This window comes from Embiotoca jacksoni, unplaced genomic scaffold (assembly GCF_022577435.1).
Source record: "Embiotoca jacksoni isolate LCO1_2020_lvr unplaced genomic scaffold, fEmbJac1.0.p SCAF_57, whole genome shotgun sequence".
NCBI lineage: Eukaryota > Metazoa > Chordata > Actinopteri > Embiotocidae > Embiotoca > Embiotoca jacksoni.
Genome location: NW_027185411.1, coordinates 164497 through 184023, shown reverse-complemented (window position 1 = coordinate 184023; position 19527 = coordinate 164497). Strand labels below are relative to the sequence as shown.

Sequence of the window (19527 nt, the reverse complement as noted above, 5' to 3'; positions counted from 1 at the left end):
ATGAATGAGGGATTATTTTCAGATGGACCTCCAGAAAACTAATAAGAAGGAGTGACTTTAGCTAACAACACCGAGATAACTGATGGACACATTTTATTCACTTTGGATTTGATGAGAGAAGTTGAATGGGAGTCTATGGAGCCGGAGGCTTTTTGGAGTCGACCTCTAGTGGCACTCGCTGGTATTGCAGCTGAAGACACGTCTGCATCGCCCTCATTCTTCAGACCCGGAAGCTACGAACACTTTTATATCCAGCCTGTGGTTTATACCAAATGCACATGAAGGTCGTTCTTCACACCTTTAATGTACAATTTACAAATAAAATTAGACACAATCAGAAAACTCAAATCCTCACTGGACAACCGAATGTAGTGGAAGCCAAGATATGCAGTCAGATGAGGCTCAGGTTCAGTAAGCAGTGATTGTCTTCCTCAGTATGCAAAGTATATGTAAATGCTGTGTAAGTCCTGCCCCCCCCCCCCACAAGGACAGAAACTGGAAACTGAAAACCTGTGACATTGAACAAATATTGAGGAGAAGGCTGTCGCTGAAGTGAAGTGACATTGAAAAGCACATCGCAATGCAAAAAATATAAAAAGAAAAAAAAGAAAGATTATAATTTTTTAATGCCTTCGTTTTATTTTATTTTTCAGTAACAGTACAACCTTTTACTGAAATGATAATTTCAGTGTTTCCTTTGTCGATTTCAGGTTTTGTTTTCAATGTCAAACCTGAATGGCTCTATAGTAGCTCTAAATGTGTGAATATAAAGAGCTCGTCCTGGTGCCGTGTGCAGCTCTCTGCCCTCGACTCTGTCTCTGTGACTTTTGGTTCTTGTTGCTGAGACTTTTTGTGTTGATGTGGCCGCCTTCAAGACATATCAATAAAGTCTGAGCACCAAATCCGTCCTGTCATCTGATCTCCGTGTCTATTGTGGGCAGAAATGCAGCTTTCTTTGCATTCATGTAGTTTTGCTCCGAGTTCTTTCTGACTTTCTCTTTTACTCCGCAGCGCTACCCTGCCTCAAGAAATGTTGAACAAAAGCTCGAGGCTGCACATTGAATTCCACACGGCCTGCGGTATTCACAGCAGCCAACAATAAGTTTGGGCCGAGTTGTTTTTTTTTTTCCACAGATCCATATCAGGCCCTAAAACATGATCTCATCAGATTTTACAGGAAGCTGAGTGGGACTGAAGTGTGAAGCTGAAGTAGCCGTCCTCACAATCACACCTCTTCCGATGATACCCCCCCACCCCACCCCGATGATAATACATCATCATTGCCGCCCTCCCAGATTCACATAAAGCTCTAATACAGCACAACAAAATATGAAGCAAAAGTCTGTCACTGATTATAGCCTGTACCCACAAAATGAAACCACCTCTCAGGTACTGTGTGCACTTAGCTAGCCGCGAGTCCCTCCATTTATAACCTCCACTGCTGCTGACAAAATGATAGTGACTGAAAGAGGTATCACATTATGTGTAGAAACCTGTCTGTACCACTAAAATCCAAGGTCACATGAGTCAGGTGGGGTCGGCTCCCCGGGGCCAGCGATGACGAGTCAGGAGTTCAAGACGGGTTCAAAAAAATAACAATAATAATAATAATCTATTACCAGCTATTATCAGCACTCAACCAGGACAATGAGCGGGGCCTGCTGCCCTCAGGCGATGCCTGCAAAGGTTCCCAGATGCCTGCAGAAATTAATGTGCCTGTATCCATTAAGATTTAACATGCTCAGGGAGCAGTGTTGGCCACCACAACATTGCAGGGCTGCAAAATACAGACACCATCAAATATGACTATATTTTGGACCAAATGCCTCAATATCCATGTTGTGGCAGCACTGGTGGGACGATTATCTTTGCTTTTCACAAGATATTTGCTTATAATTTTTGATAAATGATGACCAATAATGTGGATATAAAGGCAAATAATAGTAAAGTTAGAGAAGTCTCCAGAATTGACATCACTTTATTGTAATGCAGCATTTAAATCCAGGTAAATACAACATCTAGGCTGTGTCACGTCGTCATGATATTGATCTAATATCAATGTATTCGGCTGCCCCTCCTGACACCAATGAAAGACACACATGATCAATATGTGTGATTTATGTTGATGAAATGCCACTCTGCGCGCAGGGTGTCAACAGTGAACGGGTTAACGTGCTGCGCTTTGACGCAGGAATGGTTAATAGGAGGACAGGCAGCAGGTGGGGAGTCATGCAGACTGATGAGCAGCAGCAGAGGAGCCACAGTGTGCTGACAGTTCGGGCTGAGCCGGAGAGGAAGCAGCAGCAGCAGAGGAACAACAAGAAGAAGTCCACACGGCGGCTCCTCATCTGTTCCTGCACCGGGAAATCTTCCTGTCGACTCTGGAGCCGGACAGCTTTTTCAGAAAAAAAAAAAAAAAAAAGCCTCGCGGAGCTGCCGGGCATGCTCTCTCCGTCGGCCTGCGTCGTTAAACGGGACGCCGGTGAATAACACTCGCGGTCAATTTGCTGGATAAATGACTTGAGAAACTCTCGTCGAAGTCAGCGGACGGAGAAAGCGGCTGTATGGGAAATGAATGTGTCCGGGAAACAGCAACCGGAGCAGATCGAGCGACCCGCCAGCCTTCCGGTGCCAACTTCGGTGAGTAAACCTGCTCAGTCATTTGAACATGAATGAAGTTGAAGCGGGGATCAGTCGGCCGTCTGGCCGTGAGCTGAGCTGTGTGCACACTTTGATGCGATGATGTGGAGCGAACTCCAGACTACCTTTTTAAAAAACGACTGTTTGTGTTTTCTTGCATAGAAACACTTCAAATCAAAAGCTGTCTTGTAGATATGAATAGTTTCTAAACCAGTACGAACATCTTCACACTTCGGCCTACATTTGGCAAACTGTCGCGCTTTTACTTGAATAAACTTACAACTTTTTTTAATCACGTTTCGCTCAAGTAACGCTTCATCATCTCTCAGGCGCGAGCGGTTTAATGTTGGAGACATTACTAGTTTAAAAACTAAATCTGTCAAAATAGGGCGGTGTCTCGTGTATTATTTATTAACATGCACATGCCGAATCCACCTAAAACCCCCACTAATCTCCTGAATGCCTTTCCCCCTTCGTACGAGCAGTGTAATTCTACGGATAAGTAAATACACATTAAAATGCCACATGTGTGACTGGAGTCTGGTGTGAGGCTCCTTCCCGATGTTGACACAAGCTCGTTTTGGTTGATTGTTTATCAGCTGTGGTTTGATGGATTAGAGTAGCTGTGTTAAACAGACACTCGAGCAGCTTCATTTCAAGTTAACAGTAGCGGCCAACATTATTTCACCTTACAGATGTCTGATTATCAGCAGCATGTTTCTATTTTTGTCTGTTATAAAAAAAAAAAAAAAAATCTGTTTCAATCAGTGCTGAATTGATGTATATCCTGCTGGTTGTCTTGTTATAGAGTATACTAGTACCTCATTTATATTTTCATTCGTCAAATACGTGTTCACTGAGATTCATATTTAATTGATTATTGTGTTCAGACTACTTGAACAAGAAAACAAATGATCTGAGCTTTCAGCAGTGTTTGTTTTTTATTATTCTGTGTGCTTAAAGAAAATATTCAACATGTATGAAATATCATGTTTTGAATTGAACCAATGATCTAATAAGAAAGGGGGCAAATTCAGGTTACAAACACATTAAGCATGACTGATCATGTGTGTTAGTTCACCCACGTACCTGTTTAATCTCAATGTTTTTATGTGGCGTTTTCACCCTTTGCTTCAGTAGCCTCTGACCCTTTTGCTCCATTTGGTCTGTTATCACCTCAGATGGCCACACGGCACCTTTAATTTCATCCGTCCCCCGAGTCCTGTGTTGCAAGCTCTTTGCAATCATGAAGCATTTGCTTTTTAAAACTTGATATGTCGGCCTGAAGGGAGACACACGTCTGCAGCTGAATTCTGCTCGGAGATTGGTCACTTTTTCACACGTTTCCCACTCTCTAAATTTACTGAGTGACTAAAGGCTAAAATTACACAGTAAGCAGAGCTATACTGAAATTGACTCCTCCTCTCTGTCATGCATATCTATGATCACCTGGTTTCAATATTTAGGTCCTTTTTAAAACCGTTTTAAACAGCAAAAGATTTATGAGATTGTTTTAATAAGAGATGCTCTAATCTATATTATCTTTGTGCTGCATGGAAGAGTCCAGGTTTTATAAAACAAAATGCATCCAAAGCCTTCACCAAATGCAGATTGGCATCTTGTGCTAACTTTTTATCCAATTCATGTCAACCCTCATGAGAGTTATTTTTGTTGTTGTTGCTTTAAGGCCATTTGAAGGTCATCTTCAATCAAGTTTAGTCAGCATGAAACAGCAATCCTAAATGTGGCCTGTTGACATGCGCAGATGCCCTGAATCTAGCTGAGATTGGCAATCACTGATGAATTAGATAAAGGTTTGGAACGGCACACCTCTCCTCTCTTACGCTGGATGGGATGCATAGCCACAGATATTGGATGCCCTTTAATGACGAAGCGTCTGAAGAAGACTTCTGTAAACCGGGCTGCAGCAGAAGGAAGTCAGAGGTCAATCCTGTTTGTGTTGAAGGTCTGAATACGTTTGAGCAGATACAGTAGACCGGTCTCTCCTGTCCAAACACTCGCTGCTCTCTGCTTGCAGCACATGTGCATTACAGCCTGGCTGTGTTTGAATTGTATGTCAGGGTATATTAGCGCCGTGATGGACAGGCAGGGTGTTTGCTTGCCCCTGCCTGCTGGGAGAGACTACATCTCCGACTCTGTTCAAGCAGGAGATTTGTTTGGTGAAGACTTGAAAAATGTACTGTGTAACTTTTCAGACATAATTCTTTGCATTTGCAACAGCAGCTCAGATCGTGGGTTCATTTACATCAGCTATTTGTAAACCCACTAAATTCTTAACTGCAGGCAAATTTAAATGTCTTATGAAATGTTGCACCATTAAAACTCTGAAACTGTCTGAGGCAGTAAAGACTTAGTTAACTCATTAATGTTGGTGTTATTTTTTATTAGATATTAACAGCACTGTCCCATTAAAAGCAGTCTACACTGTAAACAAGCAGTCAGTGTAATGTTAGCATCACAAACCCTTAACTAAACGGTACATATAAAACTACACTGCCAATCCTTCATAGATGTTTCTTTGTTTCATGTGCTTACATGGAACAAAATATGTTTTTTCCATCTTAGATACTGATATAAAACCAATGGGGAAATAGATATAAAACCATTGGGGAAATAGATATAAAACCAATGGGAAATAGATCTAAAACCAATGGGAAATAGGTCTAAAACCATTGGGGAAATAGATATAAAACCAATGGGGAAATAGATCTAAAACCAATTGGAAATAGATCTAAAACCATTGGGGAAATAGATATAAAACCAATGGGAAATAGATATAAAACCAATGGGAAATAGATCTAAAACCAATGGGGAAATAGATCTAAAACCAATGGGGAAATAGATCTAAAACCAATGGGGAAATAGATCTAAAACCATTGGGGAAATAGATATAAAACCAATGGGAAATAGATCTAAAACCAATGGGAAATAGATCTAAAACCAATGGGGAAATAGATCTAAAACCAATGGGGAAATAGATCTAAAACCAATGGGAAATAGATCTAAAACCAATGGGGAAATAGATCTAAAACCAATGGGGAAATGGATGTAAAACCAATGGGGAAATAGATCTAAAACCAATGGGGAAATAGATCTAAAACCAATGGGGAAATAGATCTAAAACCAATGGGAAATAGATCTAAAACCATTGGGGAAATAGATGTAAAAACCAATGGGGAAATAGATATAAAACCAATGGGAAATAGATATAAAACCAATGGGGAAAACAGTATGGAAAACCATTGATGTTTTCTGCAGAGGTTAAACACTTGAAACCTTATCCATGTCAATCACAGAACGTATTAACCCTTAGCAGGCCAACATTACCTCTGTGAACTGGATCATTTAGTAACGCCACAGTTACCCGGTTCATTTATCAATCTATGACGAAGCTCCCTGTAAAATCGTGTTTGTGCGATACGAGCTATTTTAGTGACGTGTAAATCCACTTGGTAAAGACTTGTAACTTCTGAAGCGTCGCTGCTACCAGCTAATTATAACTTTAATTGCAACACAAACTTGAATGAGGCGTGCGTTGCATAGCGTAACAGTTTCCCATGTGCAGGCGCCGGTCGCTCGTCCTCCTGAGAAGTAAGCATGACAGCTTCCTCTGTCAACACAATGCGAGCAAATACGCTCCGCATTATTGACTCTAAAATATTGACAGAGATGGAATAATTACTGACACGCAGCTTTACAGGATTCCACTGACTGCTGAGAATATCGACTCGCTGGTCAATATAACCTTTAGAGAGGGGAGAAGGCCCCAAGGACAACCCGAAACTCGGATCACAGCAAATGGGATTAAAAAGAGGGTGATGCAGTATGATTATCAGACAACCAAATGCTGGCTTGTTCCTCTTCTAAAGGCTTAAAAAAAAATAAGTGACATGCATGTCATGTGAAATTTCCAGCCCCCCCCCCCACCTCCCCGTGGTCACACGCCGGAGGGTTTCTCTTGGCGGGAGCTGCAGAAGCGTAATTATACCTCAGTGGAGTGTGGAAGTCGATGCTTTTGTATTCAGGAAGTCAATCATATTTTAACCAAATCACTCCTGCTGGAGCATGAACATGTATTCTCTTAAACTTTTCATTTCCCCGCTGCTGCTCCGGTAATTTGAAAGGACACAAAACAATCAGACTTTATATTGTAAAACTAAAATTATGTTCCTTTTTTTTTTATTATTTTTTATTTTTTTTAAAGGTTATATTTAGTCTCTTTCATTGCCTGAACAATATTCAATTTCCCTCCTATCACACTGCAGTCAGGCTCTTCAAAATGAAAAGTTGAATTTAATGACCCTGGAGTCAGAATGCAAACATGTGGCACACGTTTGACTCCTTCAAGCATTTCCTCCTCGTGCTGTATTAAATGTTGAATAATACTGTTACAAAATCATTATATATAGATATCATTTCCTGTCAGATGGCTCCACAGTTTAATGTTAATCTCCTTATGGTGTATGAGCCAACGGCAGCAACGCGAGCGGCCCGTGAGAGTTGTTAAATGGGCCAAAGGGCAGACTCCAGTGTTATATCATAAATTAGTCCTTTTTTTTAAGCTTATAATTAGTCCCAGTAGCAAGTGCAAAGATACATATATAATACAGTATTATGCACAGTCATATTCCATTATTCAACTGACTACAAAACCAGGCAGTAATTAAAGTCTTAATTAGATGGCGTTTTAATTTTTAAAATGTCAGGAGGATATGTAGTGTCATAAATCCTGACACATCAAAACAAGTTGTGCCCGTCACTGTTTGGAGCCTTTCTGGAAATGTTTCCTTAGCAAATAAAAGGAAGCTCGTCCTCTACATTATTAATACCCACAGTGTTTCATTAGCATTTTTATTTAGAGTCAAGGCAGGGGACTTCTGCATTTTAATGTCCCCAATTCATTTCCAAGTGAGATATGAAGAAATCTACCTCAGCAGCAGATGGAGGATTGTTGTCAGTCTCCACTTCAAGACAACTGCACTTCAAAAATGCAATAAAAGTGATATTTCTTTTTTCCGTCTAAGATTTGTCTTTGAAGTGGGAATAAAAACAAAATATGGAAATGTAAACAGTCCCGCATTACTTCCTCAAAATCTACATTCACCCCAAATTGTTGCTCCCATCGTGGCAACATGAACCTCCGACTGAAGCCAGGCTCACTTCTGCGTCGTTCAAAATACATTCGATTGTATTCGGGTCCCTGGATCGTGTATACGAGACCGAAAATGAAATGAAATATACTGTAATATTAGGCAGCAAAGGCAATTTCTTTTGGAAAATATGAAGACCAGTTGCACCACTTTCCGTCATCTAGCATCTCGTACAAAACACACGCAATAATGTCACTCGGTGGGCTGCATGTGGGGGAACCGGCTATCGAACGCAGTCGGCCATGCTGCTGTTTGAGCAGTAAATCTCTGCGACGAGTCCTTTTCAAACACTGAATATACAATGGAGATGAAATACATCAAGGGGGTTTGATTCCCCGCGGAGCCACGCCGAGTGGAAGATTGAACAAGGATGATTGCGGAAGATATAACGGCACATTTCTGCCACTTTTATCGTGCACATGAGGACGGCCCCGTCCTGGTTTCGGTTTAATGACCTTCCAGGATATCAACGCACAGCGTGCTTCTGCATACAGTGGGTTTACTGATGCACGGGGAAATTATCTACTTGATGCACACGGAGTCATTTAAACCAGGATTTGCGACACAGAAGTATCAACCAGCTGTTTGCCGGGAAAAACCGAACTCCCACGTCATTACTCATCTCAGCAAATACCTTCTTCACATTTCTAGTCCCTGTTCAGACCAATAAATGCTGCAGGACCAATATTTCTCAGTGATCATATAGAAATAACATTTTCTAATTCTCAGCAGCTGCATTAGTTTCTGGAAATCTCTGGAAGGTTCACCGCCATTTATTTTTTACAAGAAGTGTGACATTTAGGGAAATATGCTTCCATGCTTCCTTGCCGGGAAAACTGAAGATCGATGTTGTTCTGATGTCTGCACAGTCGAGATGAAGCTAGCTGCTGCTTAACGTAGCTGAAAACAAGAAAACAACATGACTTCAAATCACAGAAAACGCATCATATCTCAAGCTCATAAATGAACCCATCATATCCCAAAAGCGTAGTGTGGCTCTTTTCATCGATGTGAGCCACAAATTCAGACGTGATATATCATTTGTAAGAAATCAAAGTATAAAAACCTCAGTTTGTGGTTTTATGGCGAGCCTGATATAGTTTTACCCCTTATGCTCTGTAAAAAACACAACTTGACATTTTATTGCGCTACAGTTTCTGTACAAACTAAACAAAACCAGATATGATGTCATAATTAGTGAACTTTAGAGGTGTTGCTGTGCTGATTTTGTTACTTTTAAATGATTTCAAATAGGGTCGTATTCACCGTGTTCATGAGAAGAGTCCATATGAACGGCGCCCTCTTGTGGTATTCAGAGCGCTGAACTCCAACTTTTCTATAATCCTGGAATTCAGATCATATCTGTTGCTCATAAATAAGAACCGTCACTCTTTTCATGTTTCGCAAATATGTGTATTTTCTACCCGGTACAATTATGCCTCCAAATGCAGGCAATATTGCATTTTATTTTCATTTTAAAGAAGAATGATTTAACACATATTAGATAGACAAACTGGCCCATATCGTCAGAAAAAAACTCATATTATTATGGTAAAGTAGTTATTGATTGATTCAGGAAAGGGGATATCTGGGTTATGCAAGCCTGTTATGTTATATATGCACAATATAGATGCAACACAGGCATTTTGTGTCTCCAGTGTAACCGGTGCCGGGCTGTAAAGAGTCACGCACCGTGTATTTACTGCTGTCAGACACTGCTGCAGGTTTACCCAACATGTCTGCCTCATAAGCTCCAGCTGTGTTCAGAACTACATTTAAAACAGCTCGTAGAGACACGCTGGGACACCGATGAGTATAATCCATCACTGTGAAATGACGTGACTGTGCTGTATAGAACTTTCAAAAAGGCTAAGCATCGCGTGGTGGTTAAAGTAGGTCTGGTCTGCAGCCACAGAATGTGACAACAGTTTTATCATATTCAGTTGTGCCTCTTTATTGTTATGTAAGAGCGCGTCCTGCTTGAAAGAAGTGAAAATAGTTCCACTAAATGTGGTAATTAGCAGCATGGTAAAGCCATGTTAGGAGAAATTACCAGAGTTGTCTCATTTAAAATGATGGATTGCGCTCATCAGTGCAGCTGTATCTCTGGGCTGTTTTTAATGGAGTTTTGGAAAATTCATTAGTACTTTTAACCCTTTTTATTTTTAAAGCTGCCAGGCAACATTTCATGTTGATGTTTGCAGACGTGAGATCACTTTGGAACAGTTCAGCACACTTTCTACGTTTCAACGTTGCATGCAAATGCTAGCAGTGATGTCATCGTTGGTTCGTGAACGTTATGAAGCCTCCAGTTCAGATTCTGTCCGTCACCATCTTTGCTAGTTCGGAGCGGTTTGGAGCAGGAAGTGACCATATTTGGACGAGCTGGGGGAGGAGCCAGCGGTGGATCTGACCGATCTGATCGGAAACCTGACGATACTACGTCCCGCCCACCGATAGCTGTAACCTGACTGCACCGCAGGCCTGTCAATCAAACAGACACGCCCCCAAAACAGGTCTTCTTGAATCTTCTTTTCTAATGAATGAGGGATTATTTTCAGATGGACCTCCAGAAAACTAATAAGAAGGAGTGACTTTAGCTAACAACACCGAGATAACTGATGGACACATTTTATTCACTTTGGATTTGATGAGAGAAGTTGAATGGGAGTCTATGGAGCCGGAGGCTTTTTGGAGCCGACCTCTAGTGGCACTCGCTGGTATTGCAGTTTAAAGCACTTCCGCATCAGCCTTAATTTTTTAGACCCAGAAGTTAAACCCATTTGAATATACAGTCATCGGCTGCATGCTGGCAAAAATGAGACTCAGTTAAAATATATGGGGTTGCACTTTAGATGTGGAAGCCAGAGAATAAATGAGAATATGCCCCTTATATCCATCGATGTTAACATGTTGCTGCCTGATTGAATTATTAAAATAATAATAATCATAAAGGACCTTTCTTATAGATGTCGACATTCTAGTCTTTCAGTGAAACTGTGCATCCAAAGCCGTGTCCCAGCTGTCAACCCCAGGACAGTTTTAATTGACCTGAAAAGAGGCGACAAACTGAATAGAGCTGGTTTTTTTTCTTTTCTTTTCATCTTCGGTTCTCAGTCTGATTTCTAAATGTGAAGATCTTGAAGAGATCCAGATGAAAGTGTTCAGTTTGACAGAAGTAGTAATTGTGCCACCTGCCAACATCACACGGTACTCGTCATACATACAGCCGCTTCCTGTTTCTAAAGACGTGCTGTTGTTGCGGTGCCGCTGAGGCCACGTCCACATGTTCTGCCTTTGAGCTCCTTGGTCGTTAATGAGACCGCTGGTATGTAAAACTACGACTTGGATTTAATTTTTCTTGATCACGGTTAACTGATGTCGACTGTTCATGGTGTTTGAGGTTTTTTATTTTATGCATAAAGTAGGAGTTGGTTGGATTTTTAGCCCGCTCAATATTTCATGCTCATTAAGAGCCTCTAGGTTCAGATGAGTGCGGTTTTATTGGCCTGAAGCCAGACAGAGAAAATTGGGAGTGATGTCGGTTCCAGTGATCAAAACTCATGAGTCATGCCTGCAACTGTATGAAATCCTTGATGAGGGGTTTGTTCATGTTAAACTGATCCGATAGAACTGAAGTGGGATTTGCTTTGGTGGGCTGCGAGTGGATTAAGTCGAGGATATTTAACCACCTTCCACATCTTCCACTGTACGGACAGGTTCTGATGGTTTTATGATTGATCTCGATAAAAAAAATAATAAAAAAGTCTGTATCTGGAGTTGAGCTCTGGCTGCTGGCTATGTTTGTATCAGTGATTTGTGTGTGTGTGTGTGTGTGTGTGTGTGTGTGTGAGGCTTGACAGTTGTGGTGCTTTTCAAGGTTATCAGTGTCTGGAAAGTTTTTTTTTATTATTATTTTTATCCATCACAGCCAAAAAGAACTGAAATGTCATCTCTACATCAGAAGGAGAGATTGAGGCACAGAGCTGTGTGGATTATTACATGCAGAAAACCCGAGCTTTGTGAAATGAGTACAGTCATTTGTTTTGCATTTATGAATAAAGCCATGCCATGTACAGACTCTAGTTTAATGAATACATCTTTATTATACTGTATAATAGGAAGCTACTAGACTAGAAACAATTCAGAGACTCTAAATTCTTAATATGATCTGACTAGAGTGACGCGATGAAAACCAACGACATCGTATTAAAACCCTCTGAACCCTGAGCGGTTTCTGGACCTCGTTTTTTGGCTCCTTTCATATTTTTGCTCACTGTGGGCTGAACAGCAAAACCTGCACCTCTATGGACACGGCACATTCATCAAAAAAGCCTTTAGTTCAGTATAACACAGTTACAATGTCATGGATCATAAAAACACATTTTATTTGATGATTTATTTGACAAAAATTGAACAAATAATGGGATCTATACATACCAGTTCCCACAAGTGTTCACAATGTTAGATATTAACTAGTTACATTTTTACAACCTTTACAAAATCCTTTGTGCTCTCTGGTTTCTCTGAATGAATGAATTTCACTTTTCATAGAGAGACAAGAGAAAACAGACGTAAAGGTTGAAGCTGATTACTTCACGCCAAATGCAGAATCTTGAAGTTAAACTTGTATTCAAACATATCAGTGTTTTAATCTTATCAAGTTCTTATCTTTAATAGGAAGAGTATTATTTTAATGTGTCAAACACATTTCAACAACATTTCATGTTTCTAATCTATTGCTCATTTACAGATTGCAGTGGTTGGTTTGAACATTAATTAGTTTCTGCCTCTTCAGACAACAAAAGCTGGTTACAGATCTAAATTGAATCTTTTGGGTTTAGTTATTTATAACTTTAGTTACCTGAGAATGAGGGAAAATCCTAATTAGGGATTTGAACAGATTTGGATTTGATAAAACGCCACTGAACCCTAAACGCCATTTCCTCCAGACAGGCCTTAAAGATTAGGGGATGCTGCAGGACCGGTTAAAAGTCTCTTTGCTTCAGCTGTGGAAATGTTGTAGCTCCACAGGGAAAACACGCTGTCGTCTCGACCTCGGTGCACTCGCATGAAGACAGCAGTGCTTCATTTCTAGGGAGCTGGCAATGTGCCACTTACCAAACCAGTCGATAAGAATGGCTCTTAGCAACAATATTTAGCTCGAAAAAGTGCTTCCTGGTACTTGTGATCCACTGAGTATATACGGGCGTGTTTCTCTCTTCTTTTTTTTTGTCCACTTCAGTTGTGCTAAGCCAAGTGGGATGTCGCTCTGGTTCACTTCTTTCAACTCTGAGAAGTGTACTTTAGCCTCTCCCATTGGATCCATGACTGTGATACCTTGGTACAAACACTATAAAGAGTTGAGATGATGCTTTGGAGTCGACCTCTTTCAGCCGCCGTCTCACACAATTGAGAGGTGCTGCTCTTTCAACAAATTGTGACATTTTTCTTCAACCTTGTTTCCTTGTTTTCTCCCTTTGGACAAACACTGTGGGTACTTGTACTGCTCTTTTTCCTGTCCTGTCTCTGTTTTATGCTTGAGGCAGATAGATATCCCCTTCAGTGTGTTCAGCTGCCCACATCATAAATTACAGAGTTCAACCTAAGGTAGTTTGTTTTTATTCTAGATATGTGACCCTTCTTATTTAACGATGCTCCCAGCGTACTCACTAATTCTACATTACTCATATTTTGCTTTCTGCATTATGTTGATGGCTGCAAGAGTTTCAAAACCTACTTGTATGAATTGTTTGTGAAATGAAAAGTTCCTGCAGTTTAGTGAGTTTTAGTAGAAGCACATAACACTGTTGTTGCTTTTCATTTAAGTACTATTACACGAGAGGGTGTCCTTCAACTTCAGTGATGCTTAAGTACATCGTGCCAACAATGATGTTAAAGCACAGACTCGCGTGTATTATTGCGATTATGCAACAAGTTACCAACAAAATACAATATGTAATCAAAAAGTGTTTACATTCGCTCTCAAAATATAAAGCTTTTTGTTTGTGTGATCTCCATTTCCATGGCAACACAGGGGGTATGACTAATAACTGGAAAACAGTCACATCAGTAGACTCTTATGGGATTTATGCAATGTTTACTACTCCAGGAAGTAGGCCGATCCTTAGCAACCACCTAGCAACAGAGAGGATGTCTCGTCGGTTTTATTGCTTTCTAGAGATGGTTTCTCAAACTGAATAAATACAAACGAATAGAAACACTAAAGTGCTCAGCTAGCTCAGTCTGGTTGAGAGTAAGATATCTGTTTAAAAAAGATATCCATGGACTCGTTTATTTATTTATATATATATATATACACACAAGATATTAGTGCAGTTTCGTTTGTTAAAACCCGTTCAAGCTCGCTGCTGCTAGGACTTTAAGTGTGCGACGCTCCGGTGGTGTTACGGTGCTCAGTGACAAAAAAAGGATAAAAAAAAAAAAAAAAGACCAGATTTCGGCAAATGGTTTAAATTTAATAACAATTATGAACAACATTATATTACATATTATATGAAATTCAATTTAAATGAATATATTGCCATTGAGGAGGGGGAGTGATATTTCTAGTGATGATTACGGTGTGCTGTTTATGCTGATTTGAGCCGCTAACAAATGTTCAGTTGACCAATCAGATCTCTGGGTTGGAACCACTTGTATAATAAGAATTACAGTACTGACGCAGAAGAAGAAAGTCCAGAATGCGTTTGCTTTGTTTCCAGAATAGTTTTCAGTTTCTTCTTCTCCCTCCTCTCATGATGAACGTCCATGCGTTTGGGATAGTTGAGCCTCCGTGATTGAAGCTGGAGATGGTTGAGACTCGGTGAGAACGGTGTTGAATACAAGAGAAATGACACGTTAAATTGTATACTGTGGTGTTAAATGACTGGTGATGAGTTTTTATATTTTAGCAAACAGCAGGAAGTCCCGGTTATGTGCGTTTCTTCTTTTAAAAGTTCTTATCTGCTGTATAGTGCTGAATGTGCGACACAGTTGCTGAAAGTTGATGGAAAAATGCCAGCAGGTGCAGCTAGATGCAGATTTTCTCAGGCAGTGTGAATGGAGGCAAAGTCACGACTGTGCAAGTTGGAAAAAGTTTCACAATGAAAAAAGTTTCGTCATAAAGTCTGAGCTTTATGAATTTCTACGGATGAGACGGAAACTTGATGAAAATATCAGAAAGAAATTCGTTTTCTTTTGTGAGGTCTGTTGGAGAATTTTGTGTTTGAAGTGAAAAACATCTATTGCACAAAAGAAATCATGCAAATGATGCCGGACGGAGATTGCTTTGCTGATTGTCGATGGAAGTCGGTTGGTTTTGTTGGACCTTAAAACTGATAATGCAGACAGAATGTTTTCTCAGAGTGAGTCTGAGATGAACACGCTTTTTTTTTTTTCCTGCCAAATTTGGGAAGTCTTTTGGTTATTTCCTAGTAAAGATCTCTGATTTGTGTGTGTTCTTCTGTGGTTCAGAGAGGTTGGGGATTTGGTTTGGAACGGCGATGTGGGCTTTTGTGCACCAATCAGAATTTGGCAGCATTAAAAAGTGGATAAGATTGTGAAGCTTTGGCAAACAAATTGCTTTTGGTAAAATCATTCTTCTGGCTCTGGTATCTTATCAGTCATCTCCGACTGGAAAAGCCATGATATTTTGAATGATCTCTTTAACGGACTGTAGGAACGTTATAGTTCAGCTGTATGATGTAATATACATGCACTTATTTACCTGGTTTTGACTGAAAGAAAAAACTCATGGAAAATACTTGCCGTAATGTTTACTGTGGGCACATTTGTGTGTACTGCATAAACATAATATAATGTACAGAAGAGCAGGTGTGATGCTTTCTTTCAGAGCTGAATGAAACGTGAGCACATGTTGGATGACACCGTTGGACTGTTTTGTTGTTTAAGGCTACAGACAGGCTGCATTATGAGTGAGTGGAAAGTTGCACCGTCGGCCGTCCTAATGCTATGACTTCCTGTTTTCTTTTCAAATTAAAAGCCCTCATATCAAATTAAAAGCTTTAAATACATTTGACCTAATCTTGTACATTTCATGTTTTTTTCTTTATTTCATTTTTATTTTATTTTATTTTTAGGGCAAATGCAATAATTTATATTTAGAGCCAAAGCTCGAAAAATAAAGGTTTTATTGAATGTTCGCTAGTCTGGTTTTCAAACAATACCCCAGGGTTAAGAATATTTTTTTGCTCCTAGGGGAGTTAAAGGTCATGAATAAAAGCTCCAGTGTTGATACAGATGCTGGTAGAAGTATATGGCTCCCAGATGCTGTTGTGTTTTCCCCAAACTTTAACTTTGATTGTGACGAGATATTAAAACTTACTGTTAAAGAGAAATATTAAAGTTATCAGTACCTGTAAGCGTGTGATAAAGAGAAGAGGCTTGAATTCCTGCCTGTTCTCTATTATTTAAAATCTAGAAAATAAGATATAAACTCAGCTTCTCTTCAAGCACATCACTGATGGGATCTCAACTGGTGACATGTTCATAAGCGGTCCTCCAGCCAGTGTGACCAATCTGGCTAATGACCAGCTGTCAGGTCAAATTGCCCTCCAATTCATTTGGGCGTGAGAGTGTGAACCAAGTACGCAAGAAGAACCTTCACACTCTGACAAGACGTCCGCCTCGACCTTCTCCTGCCTCTGTGAGGTCAGACAACTTCACAGCAGTCGTTCCACCACTTCTGTCTGCTCGTTATTAATTCATTCAGCAACTCGTGCTGAGATTCATTAGTCTTCTACACTTCAGAAAAACACAACTTTTTATCGGTGAAATTCCCCGCCGACCATGTGGGCATCATATCTGGTGCCCACAGTCGATATGTTGTTTGAAAATCTTCGTCCAAGTAAATATTGATGTCTTGAAATGAATTGTAGACATCAGGTGAGGCCTTAAGTGTGCAGTTCGCTTCCCCGTCCTTGTGCTGTATTCTTCAGGTAGAAATCCTTTGCCTAAATATTTTACAACCATCTTGTTAATGATAAAAAAACACACACATGTACGATTTTTCAAAGGGGAGAAGAGGACCTCATTCGACCACAGTCAGCATGATGATTATGATACGCTGTCAAAAGATTTTAACTCAATTCAGCTTTGAATAAAGTACAAATACAAATGCTTCTGCAGCGGCTGTGATCTGAATGTCGAAGACTGTTATTATTATTATCTTTTTTTTATCATTGGATTAAAGACTGACAGCCCGCCTTGAGAGAATATCATCTGAACCATAAGCACAGGGCTAATAAATGAGATATACCATAAAATGGTATTTTATTTGGGGACATCAGCTCCCACACAGCTCCTACACTTTGGATATTTTTATAAACGGGCCCATCACTTAATATTTAATAATATGTAACTAAATCTTTGTTCACTATAGGAATTCGAAACACCATCTATTGCATCTAAATCAAACTAAAAACTCCACCAAGGGTAAAGGATTGTTTTTTTTCATGGCTTTAAGTCGGGAATTCACCTGAAAATCAACCTGTCAGCCCTTTAGCAACTCATTTAGTAAAGTTTTAGTTCATTTCACACCAATTACTTCAGCACCGAGCCAGCAACAGTACATTTTAAGGTTTAAGAATGTGCGCTACATGCAAAACAATAGTATGCTATCCTCGCGGTTTCATTCAAGCTAAATTCTCCAGTAAGACAACAACAACATTCGTCTGCATTATTTCAAACGATGTGCTTTTATATGAGTAGTGTCTCATTCACGGTGAACAGGAGCTGTTTCTGTCCCAGCTTTCTGACTCTGAATTTATTTACAGGCTCTATCAGGCTGATCTTCATTCTGAAATTGGTTAAATTACGAGAAGGTCATTAGTGTTTTTTGATATAAAGTGCTCAGAGACTCGTTTCTCATTCTTTCTGTTTTGTCAGCAGCCAAACAGAAGCTCTTTTGTCCCCAGTAGACTGCATCAACCTCCTCAACACAATTATGGAGACTTTACCGCCTTCAAATGGCTTTTGTATGTATGAATGTCAAATGTGATTCAGTGTTGAAGACACTGGTAACATTTGTCCTCCTCCATATTGTTGTGTTATTGTTAAGAAACACAGCAGGGAGCCGCCTCGGCGGTCGGGCAGTGACGGACTACAAAGTAAGGGAGGTGAAACCGGTTTCCGTTGGTCGTTTCAGTCGAGGACGCCGATTTGTGTGCCATAAAAGTTTCAGACTTGTTTTGCGCCCCCTTAATTCAGCCACTCTGCTGCTGCAGCCACGTTTCCACAAAGTCCTCATTTATTGTGTTTCTCGGTGGGAACAGAGCTCGACTTTCATTCCCAAGTCTCTTTTAAAGAGAATTGGTTTGACCTCGGGCGCATACTTATCGTCACCTTTTTCACACAGTCTGATCACTGAGCAGCACATCGGTGCATCCTATACTATTCTACAGAAATCTAGACGTTACCTGCAAAACAATACAACAACAAACCACTGAGGTTTAGTTTCTCTTGACCTTTTTTTTAACTGGTTCTTGCCTTGCGTGTACGAACATGTATTTATGCCTCGATGCCAGTGATGTTTTCTGGTTGTTCGTCCGTCCCACTCTCCCACTTCACCGCGGTATCTCAGGACGCCGTTGAGGGACTTCCTTCAAATTCAGCACAAATGTTCTCTTGGACTCGAGTGAACTGATCAGATTTTAGAGGTCAAAGGTCGCTCTGACCTCCAGTCCGTCCATCCATCCTTGTGAACACCTTGAAGGAATTTCTTGAAATTTGGCACCAACAATCACTTGAATTCAAGGTTGAACTGATCTGATTTTGAGGGTCAAAAGTCAAAATCACTGCGACCTCGCAAAACACATTTGTGGCCAGAACTCTGCAAACACTTTTCTGGTCATTATTCAGCACCACAACTCAGGAATCGGACCATCATGGTCATGGAAGTTTAGTTGATTGTGATTAATTATTTATTTGTCTTAGTGTCATAACTTATTGTTATACCACTATTATAGTACAAGTCTAATCATAATTTTTTTTGATTTTATTCACTTTATTAATCCCCGAGGGGAATGCGCATACAAGTAGTGGCAGTTCTGTTTGGCTTTGAAACTGAATCCATAATGTTTATGTCAATAGATGCTCATTGAAATGTCTTGAGATAAACAGTTGCTGGAAATAATTCTCCACTTATGTGATTGAAAAATAAGACAGAAGGAAAATTACATGGAAATATGACACGTGTTAGATTCATCCACCTGTTTTTATAGATATGAATGGAAATGATTCCAATAATTATGCAAAATGATGAATTATAATACTTAATTATTCCAGCCTTTATTTGTGAGCTTAAGTCTTCCATATTTTAGTTAAAGTATTTTAACACCTTGATAATGGTAAGTGTAAAGCATTGATAACAGGATTGAATTGGTAAGGCCCTCTTATGTCGTGCACTACTTATCATCAACAGTGTCGTAGGAGGTGTTTGATAATCCTTCAGCCAAAAGGGAAACCAGAGAGTAAAAACCTGATCTCTTATCAAATGAAAGAGGGGGTGGACACGATCACTGAAATTCAACAGAGACATCAATAAATCATATTTGTGAAGCTTCAAATGATTTCTGATAAAACTGTCAAAAACATGCTGATTCAACTGAGCAGTGAGCGTTTGGGCTCGTCGATTGTTCGGCGCTCAGGACGGCACTTTATTTGTGTTCCTTTAATTTTGTCCACTTTGTGTATC

At 40.0% G+C, this 19527-nt stretch overlaps 1 protein-coding gene across 1 annotated transcript in view; it reads left to right on the top strand.

Annotated features, from left to right (window-relative positions):
* The first annotated feature begins 2264 nt into the window (after window positions 1–2264).
* sntg2 (syntrophin, gamma 2) overlaps window positions 2265–19527 on the top strand; it is a 79411-nt gene continuing 62148 nt past the window's right edge. Inside the window, exon 1 of the mRNA XM_069173019.1 lies at window positions 2265–2640. Within this exon, the coding sequence (XP_069029120.1) occupies window positions 2572–2640 (69 nt within the window). The 5' untranslated portion in view covers window positions 2265–2571. The remainder of the gene's footprint in view (window positions 2641–19527) is intronic.